At 44.8% G+C, this 15,143-nt stretch overlaps 1 protein-coding gene across 2 annotated transcripts in view; it reads right to left on the bottom strand.

Annotated features, from left to right (window-relative positions):
• The window catches only part of mospd2 (motile sperm domain containing 2), a 97,218-nt gene that overhangs the window by 56,178 nt on the left and 25,897 nt on the right, over positions 1-15,143 (bottom strand). For both annotated transcript variants that reach the window (XM_078559365.1, XM_078559366.1), the window contains exons 6-8: positions 12,529-12,589; positions 6,997-7,035; positions 6,779-6,903 (exon numbers count right to left, since the gene is read on the bottom strand). In XM_078559365.1, coding sequence (XP_078415491.1) covers positions 6,779-6,903; positions 6,997-7,035; positions 12,529-12,589 — 225 coding nt within the window. The remainder of the gene's footprint in view (positions 1-6,778; positions 6,904-6,996; positions 7,036-12,528; positions 12,590-15,143) is intronic.

Raw genomic sequence — 15,143 nt, 5'->3', positions numbered from 1 at the left:
CTGCCTCAAGTCTGTCTCAAAGTCTCTGAGCTGGACTGAGCACAAGTGAGAGACACTGACACAAAGAGAGTGGAAGGAATATATGGATTGTTTAACACTCAAGAACTCAAGTCACACCATTGCAGAATCTGGTCCTGTTGTGATGTCCTTGCTACATGCAAAAAGTGAGAAAGGGTGTGGGAAAGGACAACCACAATGTTAGTCAAGGCACCAAGGAGCAGGAAGCAGTTCAGGGGCCACTGAACAGAAAGGTTATAGTTAAAGGTGATTTTATCATTAGGTGGATACAAAGCATCTTCTGCAGCCATGATCAACAGTCCCAAAGGGTGTGTTACTAACCCAGTGCAGAGTAAGAGATATCTCAAAGTGGCTAGGAAGGATCCTGAAAAGGGACTGTAGTGATCCACTTATTGTGATCCATATTGGGATCATTAAGATGTATGAAAGAATAGAAATATAGTCCTGCTGATTTTATATTAGCTCCTGATGCACAAAGAGGAAACTTGAAAGTGGTAATCTCAGAATTATTACCCAAGCCATGTGGCAATTGCCTTCGGGACAAACAGATCTAGAAAGTGGATGCATGCCTGACAGATCGGGGTGGGAAGGCAGGGGTTCCATTCAATGGGACACAAAGACAGAGGTCAAACAAGTCTGTCATCAGATCAACCCTCTTCTCCATCTTCCTTGCTGCAATACTGCACCTCACTTCCTACAAATTACTCACAGGCATGGAGATCATTTACAGAACTAATGGGAAACTGTTCAACCTATGCCACTTTCAATCCAAAATCAAAATCACTCCAACTTCAGTCAGTGAGCTCCAGTATGCAAATGACACTTTTGTGCATGTTCACTCAGAAACTGAGTTCTAGGTCATAGTCAACTCCTTTTCTGAAGCATATGAAAAAATGGGCTCTTCAATAAAGAGATGGAAAACTAAGGTCCCTCTTCTAATCAGCTACAGCACAACACCTCCCCTCATCAATTAAGTGGAGAAATGTGGATCATTTTGCCTATCTTGGGAGCCTCCTCTCGAAGAAGGCAGGCATAGAAGATAAAATTCATCATCACCTTTAATGTGTCAGCTCAGCCTTCAGCTGAATGAGGGAAAGAGTATTTGAGGACCAGGATCTCATACCTAAGACTAAGGTCATGGTTTACCAGGCAGCAGTGATTCTCACGCTCCTATACGCTGTGCAAACTTGGATAACCTACCGCAGGCACCTCAAAGCACTAGAGAAGTGCCACCAGCAGTGCCTTTGCAAGATCCTCCAAATCAGGTGGTAGGAAAAGCAATTGAACAGGAGTGCTCTCTCCCAAGCCAACATGCCCAGCATCAAGGCGCTAATCACTCAAAACCAACTCTGCTAGGCAGGACATGTCATTCCTATGCTTGACACCACCAAAACAACTGCTCTACTCAGAACTTAGTCGTTGCAGGAGACTCGGAGGATAACAGATGAAACACTTTAGGAGTATCCTCAAAGCATTCCTGAAGAAGTCAAACATCTCCCCCAGCTAATGGGAGTCCCTGGCTTTTCACCAACCAAAATGGAGGAGCTTCATTCGGGAAGGTACTGAACATATCAAGAGAATTCATCAGGAACACGCAGAGGTGAAGCCCAGGTTTCGAAGGCAGCGAACAAACCTCCAAACTCATCTACTCGACCCTCCAAGTACCACTTGCCCTGTACATGTGACATAATCTGCAGATTGCACTTTGGACTCATCAGCCATCTCAGAACCCACTGACTCAGGGTGGAAGCAAGTCATCCTCAATCCCAAGGAACTGCCTCAGAGAAGGTGATGAGAGTACTGACACAGGAAGGAAATAAGAACTGAGGCAATGCATCACACCCTACTCCGCAGATCAAATAAAGCAACAAAATCCAGAAACATTTAAAATCAGTAAATAGTTCAACATCACTACCAACAATGGATTTAAGTCATGAAGCTGTAATGGAAGAGTGGGAATATTAAGTTCCAAATACTACACATTTCCTCCTGGTGAAACCATAGACACTAATCACTATTCCAGGTGAAAGTAATGAAAAGCCACAGCATGCACTTAGGAAACTGATATGCAAGGTGTAATTTATTTACAACATGACTAGTTAAACAACCTGAAGTCAGAATATTTAAATAGGAATTATATGAAAGGTGAGAAACTAACATATAATAAATGAAAAACAGAATTACCTGGAAAAACTCAGCAGGTCTGGCAGCATCGGTGGAGAAAACAGTCGACGTTTCGAGTCCTCACGACCCTTCAACAGAACTGAGTATAGTTAGGAGAGGGGTGAAATATAAGATGGTTTAAGGTAGGCGGGGGGGGGAGAGAGAAGTTGAGGGGGGGAGGGGGGGGGTGGTTATAGGGACAAGCAAGCAGTGATAGGAGCAGATAATCAAAAGATGTCACAGACAAAAGGTGTTGAAGGTGGCGATATTATCTAAGAAAATGTGCTAATTAAGAATGGATGGCAGGACACTCAAGGTACAGCTCTAGTGGGGATGGGGTGGAAAGACTGACAAGGTATTAGTCGTAGATTTTAAAATAATGGAAATAGGTGGGAAAAGAAAAATCTATATAAATTATTGAAAAAAACAAAAGGGAGGGGGAAGAAACGGGGTGGGGATGAGGGGAGGGAGTTTAAGATCTAAAATTGTTGAATTCAATATTCAGCCCGGAAGGCTGTAAAGTGCCTAGTCAGAAGATGAGGTGCTGTTCCTCCAGTTTGCATTGGGCTTCACTGGAACAATGCAGCAAGCCAAGGACAGACATGTGGGCAAGAGAGCAGGGTGGAGTGTTAAAATGGCAAGCGACAGGGAGGTTTGGGTCTTTCTTGCGGACAGACCACAAGTGTTCTGCAAAGCGGTCGCCCAATTTGCGTTTGGTCTCTCCAATGTAGAGGAGACCGCATTGGGAGCAACGAATGCAGTAGACTAAGTTAGGGAAAATGCAAGTGAAATGCTGCTTCACTTGAAAGGAGTGTTTGGGCCCTTGGACGGTGAGGAGAGAGGAAGTGAAGGGGCAGGTGTTGCATCTTCTGCGTGGGCATGGGGAGGTGCCATAGGTGGGAGTTGAGGAGTAGGGGGTGATGGAGGAGTGGACCAGGGTGTCCCAGAGGGAGCGATCCCTACGGAATGCCGCCAGGGGGGGTGAAGGGAGAATGTGTTTGGTGGTGGCATCATGCTGGAGTTGGCGGAAATGGTGGAGGATGATCCTTTGAATGCAGAGGCTGGTGGAGTGATAAGTGAGGACAAGGGGAACCCTATCATGTTTCTGGGAGGGAGGAGAAGGCGTGAGGGCAGATGCGCGGGATGTGGGCCGAACACGGTTGAGGGCCCTGTCAACGACCGGGGGTGGAAAACCTCGGTTAAGGAAGAAGGAGGACATGTCAGAGGAACTGTTTTTGAAGGTAGCGTCATCAGAACAGATGCAACAGAGGCGAAGGAACTGAGAGAATGGGATGGAGTCCTTACAGGAAGTGGGGTGTGAGGAGCTGTAGTTGAGGTAGCTGCGGGAGTCGGTAGGCTTGTAATGGATATTGGTGGACAGTCTATCATCAGAAATTGAGACAGAGAGGTCAAGGAAGGGAAGGGAAGTGTCAGAGATGGACCATGTGAAAATGATGGAGGGATGGAGATTGGAAGCAAAATTAATAAATTTTTCCAGGTCCCGACGAGAGCATGAAGCAGCACCGAAGTAATCATCGATGTACCAGAGAAAGAGTTGTGGGAGGGGGCCAGAGTAGGACTGGAACAAGGAATGTTCCACATACCCCATAAAGAGACAGGCATAGCTGGGGCCCATGCGGGTACCCACAGCCACACCTTTTATTTGGAGGAAGTGAGACAAGTTAAAGGAGAAATTGTTCAGTGTGAGAACAAGTTCAGCCAGACGGAGGAGAGTAGTGGTGGATGGGGATTGTTCAGGCCTCTGTTCAAGGAAGAAGCTAAGGGCCCTCAGACCATCCTGGTGGGGGATGGAGGTGTAGAGGGATTGGACGTCCATGGTGAAGAGGAAGCGGTTGGGGACAGGGAACTGGAAATTGTTGATGTGACGTAAAGTGTCAGAGGAATCACGGACGTAGGTGGGAAGGGACTGGACAAGGGGAGAGAAGGGAGTCAAGAAAACGAGAAATGAGTTCCGTGGGGCAGGAACAGGCTGACACGATCGGTCTGCCGGGACAGTTCTGTTTGTGGATTTTGGGTAGGAGGTAGAAGCGGGCCGTCCGAGGTTGGGCGACTATCAGGTTGGAAGCTGTGGAAGGAAGATCTCCACAGGAGATGAGGTCAGTGACAGTCCTGGAAACAATGGCTTGATGTTCAGTAGTGGGGTCATGGTCCAGGGAGAGGTAGGAGGAAGTGTCTGTGAGTTGACGCTCAGCCTCCGCGAGGTAGAGGACAGTGCGCCAGACAACAACAGCACCACCCTTGTCAGCGGGTTTGATGACAATGTTGGGGTTGGACCTGAGAGAACGGAGTGCAGTAAGTTCAGAGAGAGACAGATTAGAATGGGTGAGAGGAGCAGAGAAATTGAGACGGCTAATGTCACGCCGACAGTTCTCAATGAAAAGATCAAGAGAAGGTAAGAATCCAGAGGGAGGGAGAATATTGGAGGTGGGTAAAATTCCGTAGGGATCGTTCCCTCCGGGACACCCTGGTCCACTCCTCCATCACCCCCTACTCCTCAACCCCCACTTATGGCACCTCCCAATGCCCACACAGAAGATGCAACACCTGCCCCTTCACTTCCTCTCTCCTCACCGTCCAAGGGCCCAAACACTCCTTTCAAGTGAAGCAGCATTTCACTTGCATTTCCCCTAACTTAGTCTACTGCATTCGTTGCTCCCAATGCGGTCTCCTCTACATTGGAGAGACCAAACGCAAACTGGGCGACCGCTTTGCAGAACACTTGAGGTCTGTCCGCAAGAAAGACCCAAACCTCCCTGTCGCTTGCCATTTCAACACTCCACCCTGCTCTCTTGCCCACATGTCTGTCCTTGGCTTGCTGCATTGTTCCAGTGAAGCCCAATGCAAACTGGAGAAACAGCACTTCATCTTCCGACTAGGCACTTTACAGCCTTCCGGGCTGAATATTGAATTCAACAACTTTAGATCTTAAACTCCCTCCCCTCATCCCCACCCCGTTTCTTCCCCCTCCCTTTTGTTTTTTTCAATAATTTATATAGATTTTTCTTTTCCCACCTATTTCCATTATTTTAAAATCCTCAACTAATACCTTGTCAGTCTTTCCACCCCATCCCCACTAGAGCTGTACCTTGAGTGTCCTGCCATCCATTCTTAATTAGCACATTTTCTTAGATAATATCACCACCTTCAACACCTCTTTGATCCTTTTGTCTGTGACATCCTTTGATTATCTGCTCCTATCACTGCTTGCTTGTCCCTACAACCACCGCCCCCCCCTCCCCCAACTTCTCTCTCCCCCCGCCCACCTTACACCAGCTTATATTTCACCCCTCTCCTAACTATACTCAGTTCTGTTGAAGGGTCGTGAGGACTCGAAACGTCGACTCTTTTCTTCTCCACCGATGCTGCCAGACCTGCTGAGTTTTTCCAGGTAATTCTGTTTTTGTTTTGGATTTCCAGCATCCGCAGTAGTTTTTTGTTTTTATATAATAACAAATGTTTATGATGATAGAAAAGTAATTATTAACCAATTACTTGGCCCATCAGTCTGTGTTAGTGTTTACCATGAAAGCAAATAGCCCTACTTACATTTAACAGCATTATTCTCAAATCCCTTTTTATCACTTTTTCGCTTATCCAACCTAATCTTGAATGTTGGTATAGTTTCTGCTTCAACTATGCACCCTGGAAGTGAGCCCCACAGCCTCACAATTCTCTGCGTAAAGACATTTTTCTTGCTCTCTGTTCTATATCATTTGCATGTCATCTTGTATCGAAACTAACTTGAGTAAATTTAAAAAATGTAGTTTGGATAAAATGTCTTAATATATCACCGACAATTTCCATCACAATTGAAAGACCAAACCATGTGACGATCAAAATTCTGTCCAAAAAGTGCCTTGAACTTCCAGCACCGCAACACTATGAACATATGGAATATGCAGTTTTGGCTACTGCCATTTGTATAAAAGAACTTTCCATCTAAATGCAGTTACCTGAAAGGTGGTACCTGATTCTCTGGCACTGATTCTGACAGTAAAAAAGACAGCTGGCAAACATAGAACTGACAATAGTCTACACTTGGGTGTGTTCAATGATTTGTACAGAAAAACTTTGTTGAAAGCAGCAACATTGAAAAATGCCTTTGTATTTAAAAGGTGCAAAAATGTGCTTCAGGGAGCTATCACAACAAACGACAGGTTGTTATGCAGCAGAACCTAAACACCAATTGTTTATATTTCTTGCCCTTTATGTTAAAAATAGGGTTGTGTTCTTAGGTATTAATCTCCAAGGACTTCAGCATTTTGGGCTTTTTTTTGTTCACATAACTGTCATGTTCTACAAAGCGTTCAGAAAAAAACAATTCAGCACCTTCAATTCAACAGAATAATAACAATATGAGGCAAAATGATACGACAATAAAAACGTTCTGCAGAACCACAAATGAAATCCTTTGCTTGTTGCAGATGCCATTATGAATTTGAAAGCCGATTATTACTCCAGAAAATATCAGTGACTGTTCTGGTTTAAACATTACATTTCTGAACGCGATCAGAAATATAAGTCATCAGCTCTTTCAAATTTTGTTACATCAAAATATTTTTGAAAAAAAACTTACAATTCCTCCCATGTGTGCCGGCAAATACTCAGTATTTATATATTCCTGCACGTCAGCTTTGTTGGTAAATTTCAGCATGTTGATGGCATCTGGACCCAACCATGATTTTATCATCCTCCAGGCAGCTACAGAACAAAAAATTCCATAAGATCACAAATTTCTGTTTGTCCATTTGTCTAAAGCTACTCAATATTTATAAAGATGTTAGCATTCCTTACCATTCATTATCCATGGCATTTCGTAGACCACCATTTTTGCTGCAACATAAAAAGACAAATAACAGTATTTTTGCTTTTAAATGCAAGAAACTACAAAATAATCCTTTCAAAGATTACATCACATACCCTTCAGCAATCAATCAATAAGCTTAATACAAGACATAGCTAATTAGTCTGCCAATCTCAGGTTTATTTGAAACATAGCTCCTAGCTTGTCAAAATATTACAGTCAAAAGCAGATTCATTAGGAACATTTCACAAATCAATCATATCAAAATTTGCAATTATTCATGAGTAACAAAAGACAGCCCAGGAGTGAAATCTGCACTAGCAAACTATACCATATGTTGTGCCTTCAAGTTCTGACAGATACTGCATTCCAAAGCAATCAGGCTATTTATTAAGTCAGACTGTCTCCTTGCCACAGAAAAACAAAGTTGCTGTTAAGGTAGTATTTGAAGGGTTTTACAGCATGCTTTTCAATGAGCACAATTTCAGTACCATTCAACACGAGACTGGCAGACAGTTTGATTTATTTGGAGAGCGGGGGAAAATGTAAACTAGGTAGATTAGATTTTAATCTTCATTTTTCCCCATTTTTGTCTTAGAAGGATGCACAGTACTGAAGGACACTGCAATCCAATCAGAATCATCCTATAAATAAAACCTTGGTTATTCACGCTGAATATGCTATAAAGGTCATGGTGAAAGGAGAGACAATTGAGACACTGGAAGAGCTAAACTGATGACGAACAGGTATTAGATAGGTTGGCTGTACTTAATGTTTATAATTCACCAGAACCAAATCAGAAGCATCCGAGGATACTGAGGGTTACTTCCTTACTTGGGTGGAAATTACAAAAACACTGTCCATAATCTTCCAACTCTCCTTAGATATAAGGATGATGCCAGAGGACTGGAGAGTGGCTTGTTTTGAACGAGAATGTAAGGATAAACCCAGCAACAAGCTAGTCAATTTAACTTTGGTGATGGGGAAAGTTTTAGAAACGATAATCTGGGACAACATTAACAGCCACTTGGGCAAATGTGGATTAATTAAGGAAAGCCAGCACAGATTTGTTAAGGGCAAATTGTGTTTAACTAATTTGACTGAGTTTTGAGTGAAATAACAGATGGCTCAGGAGGATATGTAGTGTACATTGACTTTCAAAAATAGTTTGATAAAATGCCGCATAACAGGCTTGTCAGTAAAGTTGAAGTCTATGGAATAAAATAGATAGTAAGTAAAAGTATGGATATGAAGTTGGCTGAGTGACAGGATTTAATCTCAAATGGAGTAACTGTGTCCACTTCTTAGCACCACATTTTGAGAAGAATGCAAAAGGTATTGGACAGGATGTGAAAAAGATTAATGAAAATGCTTTTGAAGTTGAGAGACTTCAGTTAGGAGAATACATTGGAGAAACTGGTGCTGCTCTCCTGAGAGAAGGTTGAGAGGGGATTTGATAGAGATGTTCAACATCATGGGCACTCTGGACAAAGTAGCTAGGGAGAAACTGTTTCTACTGGCGAAGGATCGAGAACCAAAGGACAGCAATTTAAAGGTGATTAGTGATTAGCAAAAGAACCAGAAGCAACATGAGGAAAAACCTTTTACACAGCAAGTGGTTAGGATCAAATGCATGCAGATTCAATTGTGGCTTTCAAAGGGAATTGGAGAATTATCTGAAAAGAAAAAAATTTGCAGGGCTACAGGGAAAATTCAGGGATTGGAACTAGTCAAGTTGCTTTTGCACAGAGCCGGCAAGGACATGACTGGCCAAATGGCTTCGTCCTGTGCTGCAACCATTCTATGATTTCAACTGTCAATTAGAATGAAATAAAACTTTTGCATTTCAAATTGTTGAAATTTCAGGGCTTGGAAATGAACAAGGAGTAAACTTTAAAACCCAGGTCTCATATGTAGAACTTAAAAATTTGTTAAACTTCTCTGCAATTCCGTTTCTCCATCAGTAGGTAATTATAGGGAAAAAAACACTTCTGAAACACATGCATTTCAGTTTTGTTAAAAAGTTAGAAAAAAATAACTAAGTTTAAAAAAATTCATTCATGGCATTGCTGGCGAGGCCAGCACTTATTGGCCATCCCTAATTGCCCTTGAGAACTGAGTAGTAGTTTCAGAGGGCATTTAAGAGTCAGCCACATTGCTGTGGGTCTGGAGTCACATGTAGGCCAGACCAGATTTCCTTCCCTAAAAGGACTTTAGTGAATCAGGTGGGCTTTTACGACAACAGTTTCATGGTCATCAATAGACTTTTAATTCCAGATTTTTTTTTATTGAATTCAAATTTCACCATCTGCCATGGTGGGATTCGAACCCAGGTCCCCAGAGTATTACCCTGGGTCTCTGGATTAATTGTCCAGTGACAATACCACTATACTGCCGTGTGCTGTAAAGCATTTTAAGTTTGTAAGTAAATAAACGCCACACCTATTCTAATTTAAATTCTAAATAGCAGGCTGCTCCATACAGTATTCTGTATGTGCCAAGAGAAAAGATGACTATAATCTCTAAGCTGCCAACTCAGGTGACATCACATATGCATTGCAATAAAGTCAGAGGTCTGCAGCACAGAAAAAGGCCCTGCAGCCCATCGCGTCTGCGTTGGTCAAACAAGTACCTAACTATTCTAATCCCATTTTCCAGCACTAGGCCCACAGCTTTGTATGCCAAAGCATCACAAGTGCACATACAAATACTTCTTAAATGTTATGAAGGTTTCTGCCTCTACCAACCTTTCAGGCAGTGAGTTCTAGATTCCCACCACCCACTGGGTGAAAAAAATTCTTCCTCACATCCCCTCTAAATCTCCTGCCCCTTACCTTAAATCTATGCCCCCGGTTATTGATCCCTCCACCAAGGGGAAAAGTTCCTTCCTGTCTACCCTATCTATGCTCCTCAATTTTATACACCTCAATCATGTCCCCCCTCAATCTCCTCTGCTCCAGGTGAAATAGCCCCAGTCTATCCAATCTCTCCTCATAACTAAAACTCTCCAGCCCGGGCAACATCCTGGTAAATCTTCTCTGCACTCTCTCTAGTACAATCACATCCTTCCTATAATGTGAATTCCAGAACTGTACGCAAATGTTTTATAAATAACAGTATATAGCGTACAAATGCAGAGGCAATGCAAAACATATAAATCACTGGTTAAGCTGAACTAAAGAATGGCGCAGTCAGAACAAGGAAAGTTAAGAGGAGTTCTGGTAGTGGTATTCAAAATTGAGAGATTTTGTTAAATAAAACTAGAAAAATTATTTCCAGAGAGCTAGTAACTAGAAAGCATGAATTTAAATCAAAAGAACAATAGGATAGACGAGAACACTTTTATTTATTTCATTTTAATTTTTTATTTAAGGAGGATTTTACGACATGGAATTCTCCACAGGAAGCAGCAATGGTAGTAGAATCAATAACAGCATTTATAACGGAAGTGGATAAATATTTGAATAAGAGAAGTAAAAGAGAAGGGGACGAAGTGGGTCACTTTTTCAGATGACCAACACTGGTACAATGGGCTAACAGCTTCCTCTGTGCCGTAAATGACTTTTTCAGAGTTGATGAGGGTCACCCTAATTCCTTTATTATGCCTGGAGTTCACCTTCAGCCTTCTGTTCATGAGTATTACATACACAGCCTGTTCTGTTGTAATCTTTTTCATTTTATCTAATTTACTACTGGCAAGTTTTCAGTACTACTGTTAACTATTTTCATTGATACTGCTGGGCTTTGCTATTTCTCATTACACCATAACAACAGTTTGGTGTAAACATGATGCTGCATGAGATTAATTTAATTAGAAAAATGTGGTCTCCTCATGCACTAAGAGGAGATTTTTACTCAAGGAATACTCAAACTGTATTATAATCCTCCTGACAGATTAGAGTATCAAAAGTAACTGAATGACAAAGGGACTAATGACAAATTAAGATAGCAAAACCGAAAAATCAAATGTAGTCATCAGAACCTTAATATAATCACAACTTTCAAATGTCACCACTCTAATTTTCTGTAGTATGTGCTCTTTTCATATTTTTCAATTTAAAGCATTACACTTTATCAATGCTAAAAGTTTTATTGCATAATATCATTTATCCTCTATTGCGTATGACCTACTTGGGAACCTGTTACAAGGCTACAGCAGATTGAAGAGTCCTGACAAAGTCACAAACTATGAAAATGAAGCTTGATTGGCTCATCAACTGATCTGTTCTGAGATCTCCTATAACAGCATCCTTTTCCCCCCTTCAATTACCTAACTCTGCCTTACTCTCCTTCAATTGTGTTATCACTTGCTGGGGCTCTGCTGTGTTGAAAGCCCTCAAATACTTTGCCCAAGTAATTATTCTTCAGGTTTAAGCTCAGATATTGGGTTTTCAGAAATCACATGACTGTGGAGTGTGTAACAGGTAAGCCTGTTAGTGCCTGGAGTACCGTGCACAGTTTTGGTCCCTGTATTTGAGAAAGGATATACTGGCATTGGAGGCAGTTCAAAAGAGGTTCCCTAGGCTGATTCCTGGGATGAAGGAGTTGACTTATCAAGAATGGCTAAACAGGCCTTTATTCATTACAGCTTAGAAGAATGAGGGGTGATCTTATCGAAACATACAACGTTCTGAGGGGGCTTGTCAGGGTAGATGTTGAGAAGCTGTTTCCACTAGTGGGGGAATCTCGAACTAGGGGACATAGTTACAGAATAAGGGGACACATTTAAAACTGAGATGCAAAGGAATTTCTTCTCTCAGGAGGATAGCGAGTATCTGGAATTCTCTACCCCAAAGAGTTGTGAACACTAGATCACAAAGTATTTAAATTTAAAGATTTTTGAAATATCAGGGAGTTGAGGGCTAGGGGGAGCTGACACAAAAGAAGAGTGAGGCCTAGGGCAGATTAACCATAATCTTATTGAATGGCGGGGCAGGCTTGAGGGGTCGAAAGGCCTACTCCTGCTCCTAGTTCTTATGTTATCCTCTACCATTAACAGACCTACACTTCATTAGACACTGACCAGAAGCAGGAACTGAGGTTTTCCCACCTTAACTCTAGGCCACTGAGATCAGAGTTGCCCAGGTTAGATCAGCTAAGAACCCAGAATACAATGCTGGAGTCCTTTAATCTGTACACCCCAGTTCTACATTGAGTAGAGCTTTTACTCACTGGGCCATTAGTGGAGTTCACTGTACATTTCAGTTATAAATACATGTAAAGTTGTATGTTTTAAAACGGATTCAATGTAATGAGCACAGCTGGAATCGACAAAGGGAAGCAAGGATCTGTTGCTTTGAGGAGTTTTAACATGGTGAGTAAATTGGGCATCATTGTACTGGAACATAAGCAGTAGTAAAAACAATATAAACAAGGGTAAAAGTTTGATATTCGATGATTTAAATCCTTAAAAAGGAGTAAACTAATGACTGATGAACTCATTCCCAGTTACAAAATTGATCATACCTGAACAATAAATGTTTGATAGTAAGAAACAGGGAAAAGTGATGAACTGTACTTACAAAGGTACTTAGGATAATAGATCTTAAAGCAGTTGATGATGAAGCGCACAAAGTCTAAATCCTAGAATGAAAAAATATATAGGATTAATTTTAATAAACCGTAGTTTGCATTTCTTAGAAAATGCCAGGCATCTTGGCATTGATCAAATATTTCTACAAATTTATTTGTAAACTACCAGATTCGCTCCCCTCCCACCAACAAACCCCATCATTCCCCCACGACCCACAATTACATAATAAAACTACTATAGTTTAGTATTAGTGACCTCTGCCAAGATGGCTTTTAACTTGGTCTTTCAGATACTGTTGAAAAAAGTATAGGTCTATGGATGGAAGATGTCAACAAACTCAGACTCAACTGTTACATATTCTGGGAGGCATAACAATTAATAGGCAAAGCAAATACCAACGTCAAGCAAAATAAATATGATTACAAGAAATTACTTATGAAATCAAATGAAACCAGTGTCTGGATAGAACTATTCTAGGATGAACCAGAGGCTCTTCAGTCATCTGTAAATATTTAAATGCAGCACTTAGGGGTAGGAAAGGAAAATGGTTATTTTACAATGGCACTCAAAATTGTTTGTCAGACAAATATAGCTCTGTGTCTAGTTAACATTCAGAAAAATCCCAACCACCAGCTTTCTCCATATGGACCTTAAATACAACTCTAGCTTGTCAGTAAAGTGTTAATGGTTTTAGATTTTTTTTTACTTTAAATGCAGGAGTAATTTCAACTTTTACATTCTCTTCTAGTTAGTGCTATGCAAGGAATAAGAAATTTAGTAAAGGATAAAGATTTATGATAAGTATTTGTGATTTCTCCAAAATGAGATATTTTAAGAACACACAGATTTATCTTTCAAAACTGAAGTCCAGATGCACAATTCCTTTAACTTAACACAACAAAAACTCTCAGCCTCCTATTCTGCCAAATGTGATGAAAAAGCTTTATACTCTTACATTTTCAACATCCAACACTAAAATAAAATGCTAGCAAGCAATTAAAATAATTTAGGGTGATTTAACATTTGTTGCTTATTTATGAGAAGATCAACAACTGGCATCTAAAAGTTTTAGATTAATAGTTTATTAAGGCACTTTGAAATGCAATGAGGTTGGGTTTGTAATAGGAAACAAGACAGTCACATTTTCCTCTATTGCTGTAGTGCCTTCTACTGAGTTGGGGCTGCCAAGAGATAGACTCAAAACTAAGACTCGGGTGCTTCTGAGTGATTTTTAGGCTTTGTACCTCAAGCAATGGGCGTTGGTAGTTAAGATTCTGAAGCCAACATTCCAGTCTTTTTTTTTGAAGTGGCTTTCAACACTGGACTCAAAGCATAAAAGTATTTGGTATAATGCACATGTGCTGCTCTAAAGGTTTGCATTTTGCTGGTGTAATGTACAGAACAAAATCCTGCAAACAGCAATGTCATGATATGTTTAAATAAGGGATAAAAATATCAGCCAGTAGGCCACAAGAATTCCCCTGCTACTCTTCAAAACAGTATAATCTTTTATGTCCACCTGAGGAGACGGGGGGGGGGGGGAAGAGAAAGCGAGGGCGAGGGCGAGGGGGCGGGCGAGGGCGAGGGGGCGGGCGCGGGCGAGGGGGCGGGGGCGGGCGGGCGAGGGGGCGGGGGCGGGCGGGCGAGGGGGCGGGGGCGGGCGGGCGAGGGGGCGGGGGCGGGCGGGCGAGGGGGCGGGGGCGGGCGGGCGAGGGGCGGGGGCGGGCGGGCGAGGGGGCGGGCGGGCGAGGGGGCGGGGGCGGGCGGGCGAGGGGGCGGGGGCGGGCGGGCGAGGGGGCGGGCGGGCGAGGGGGCGGGCGGGCGAGGGGGCGGGCGGGCGGGCGAGGGGCGGGCGGGCGGGCGAGGGAGCGGGGGCGGGCGGGCGAGGGAGCGGGGGCGGGCGGGCGAGGGAGCGGGGGCGGGCGGGCGAGGGAGCGGGGGCGGGCGGGCGAGGGAGCGGGGGCGGGCGGGCGAGGGAGCGGGGGCGGGCGGGCGAGGGAGCGGGGGCGGGCGGGCGAGGGAGCGGGGGCGGGCGGGCGAGGGAGCGGGGGCGGGCGGGCGAGGGAGCGGGGGCGGGCGGGCGAGGGAGCGGGGCGGGCGGGCGAGGGAGCGGGGCGGGCGGGCGAGGGAGCGGGGGCGGGCGGGCGAGGGAGCGGGCGAGGGCGCGGGGGCGGGCGAGGGCGCGGGGGCGGGCGAGGGGGCGGGGGCGGGGGCGGGCGAGGGGGCGGGGCGGGCGAGGGGCGGGGCGGGCGAGGGGGCGGGGGCGGGCGAGGGGGCGGGGGCGGGCGAGGGGGCGGGCGAGGGGCGGGGGCGGGCGAGGGGGCGGGGGAGGGCGAGGGGGCGGGGGAGGGCGAGGGGGCGGGGGCGGGCGAGGGGGCGGGGGAGGGCGAGGGGGCGGGGGAGGGCGAGGGGGCGGGCGAGGGGGCGGGGCGGGCGAGGGGGCGGGCGAGGGGGCGGGCGAGGGGGCGGGCGAGGGGGCGGGCGAGGGGGCGGGGGCGGGCGAGGGGGCGGGGGCGGGCGAGGGGGCGGGGGCGGGCGAGGGGGCGGGGGCGGGCGAGGGGGCGGGGGCGGGCGAGGGGGCGGGGGCGGGCGAGGGGGCGGGCG

This window comes from Cetorhinus maximus, chromosome 16 (assembly GCF_964194155.1).
Source record: "Cetorhinus maximus chromosome 16, sCetMax3.hap1.1, whole genome shotgun sequence".
NCBI lineage: Eukaryota > Metazoa > Chordata > Chondrichthyes > Lamniformes > Cetorhinidae > Cetorhinus > Cetorhinus maximus.
The sequence above is the reverse complement of the archived record's forward strand: the minus strand, read 5'-3'. Positions and strand labels throughout refer to the sequence as shown.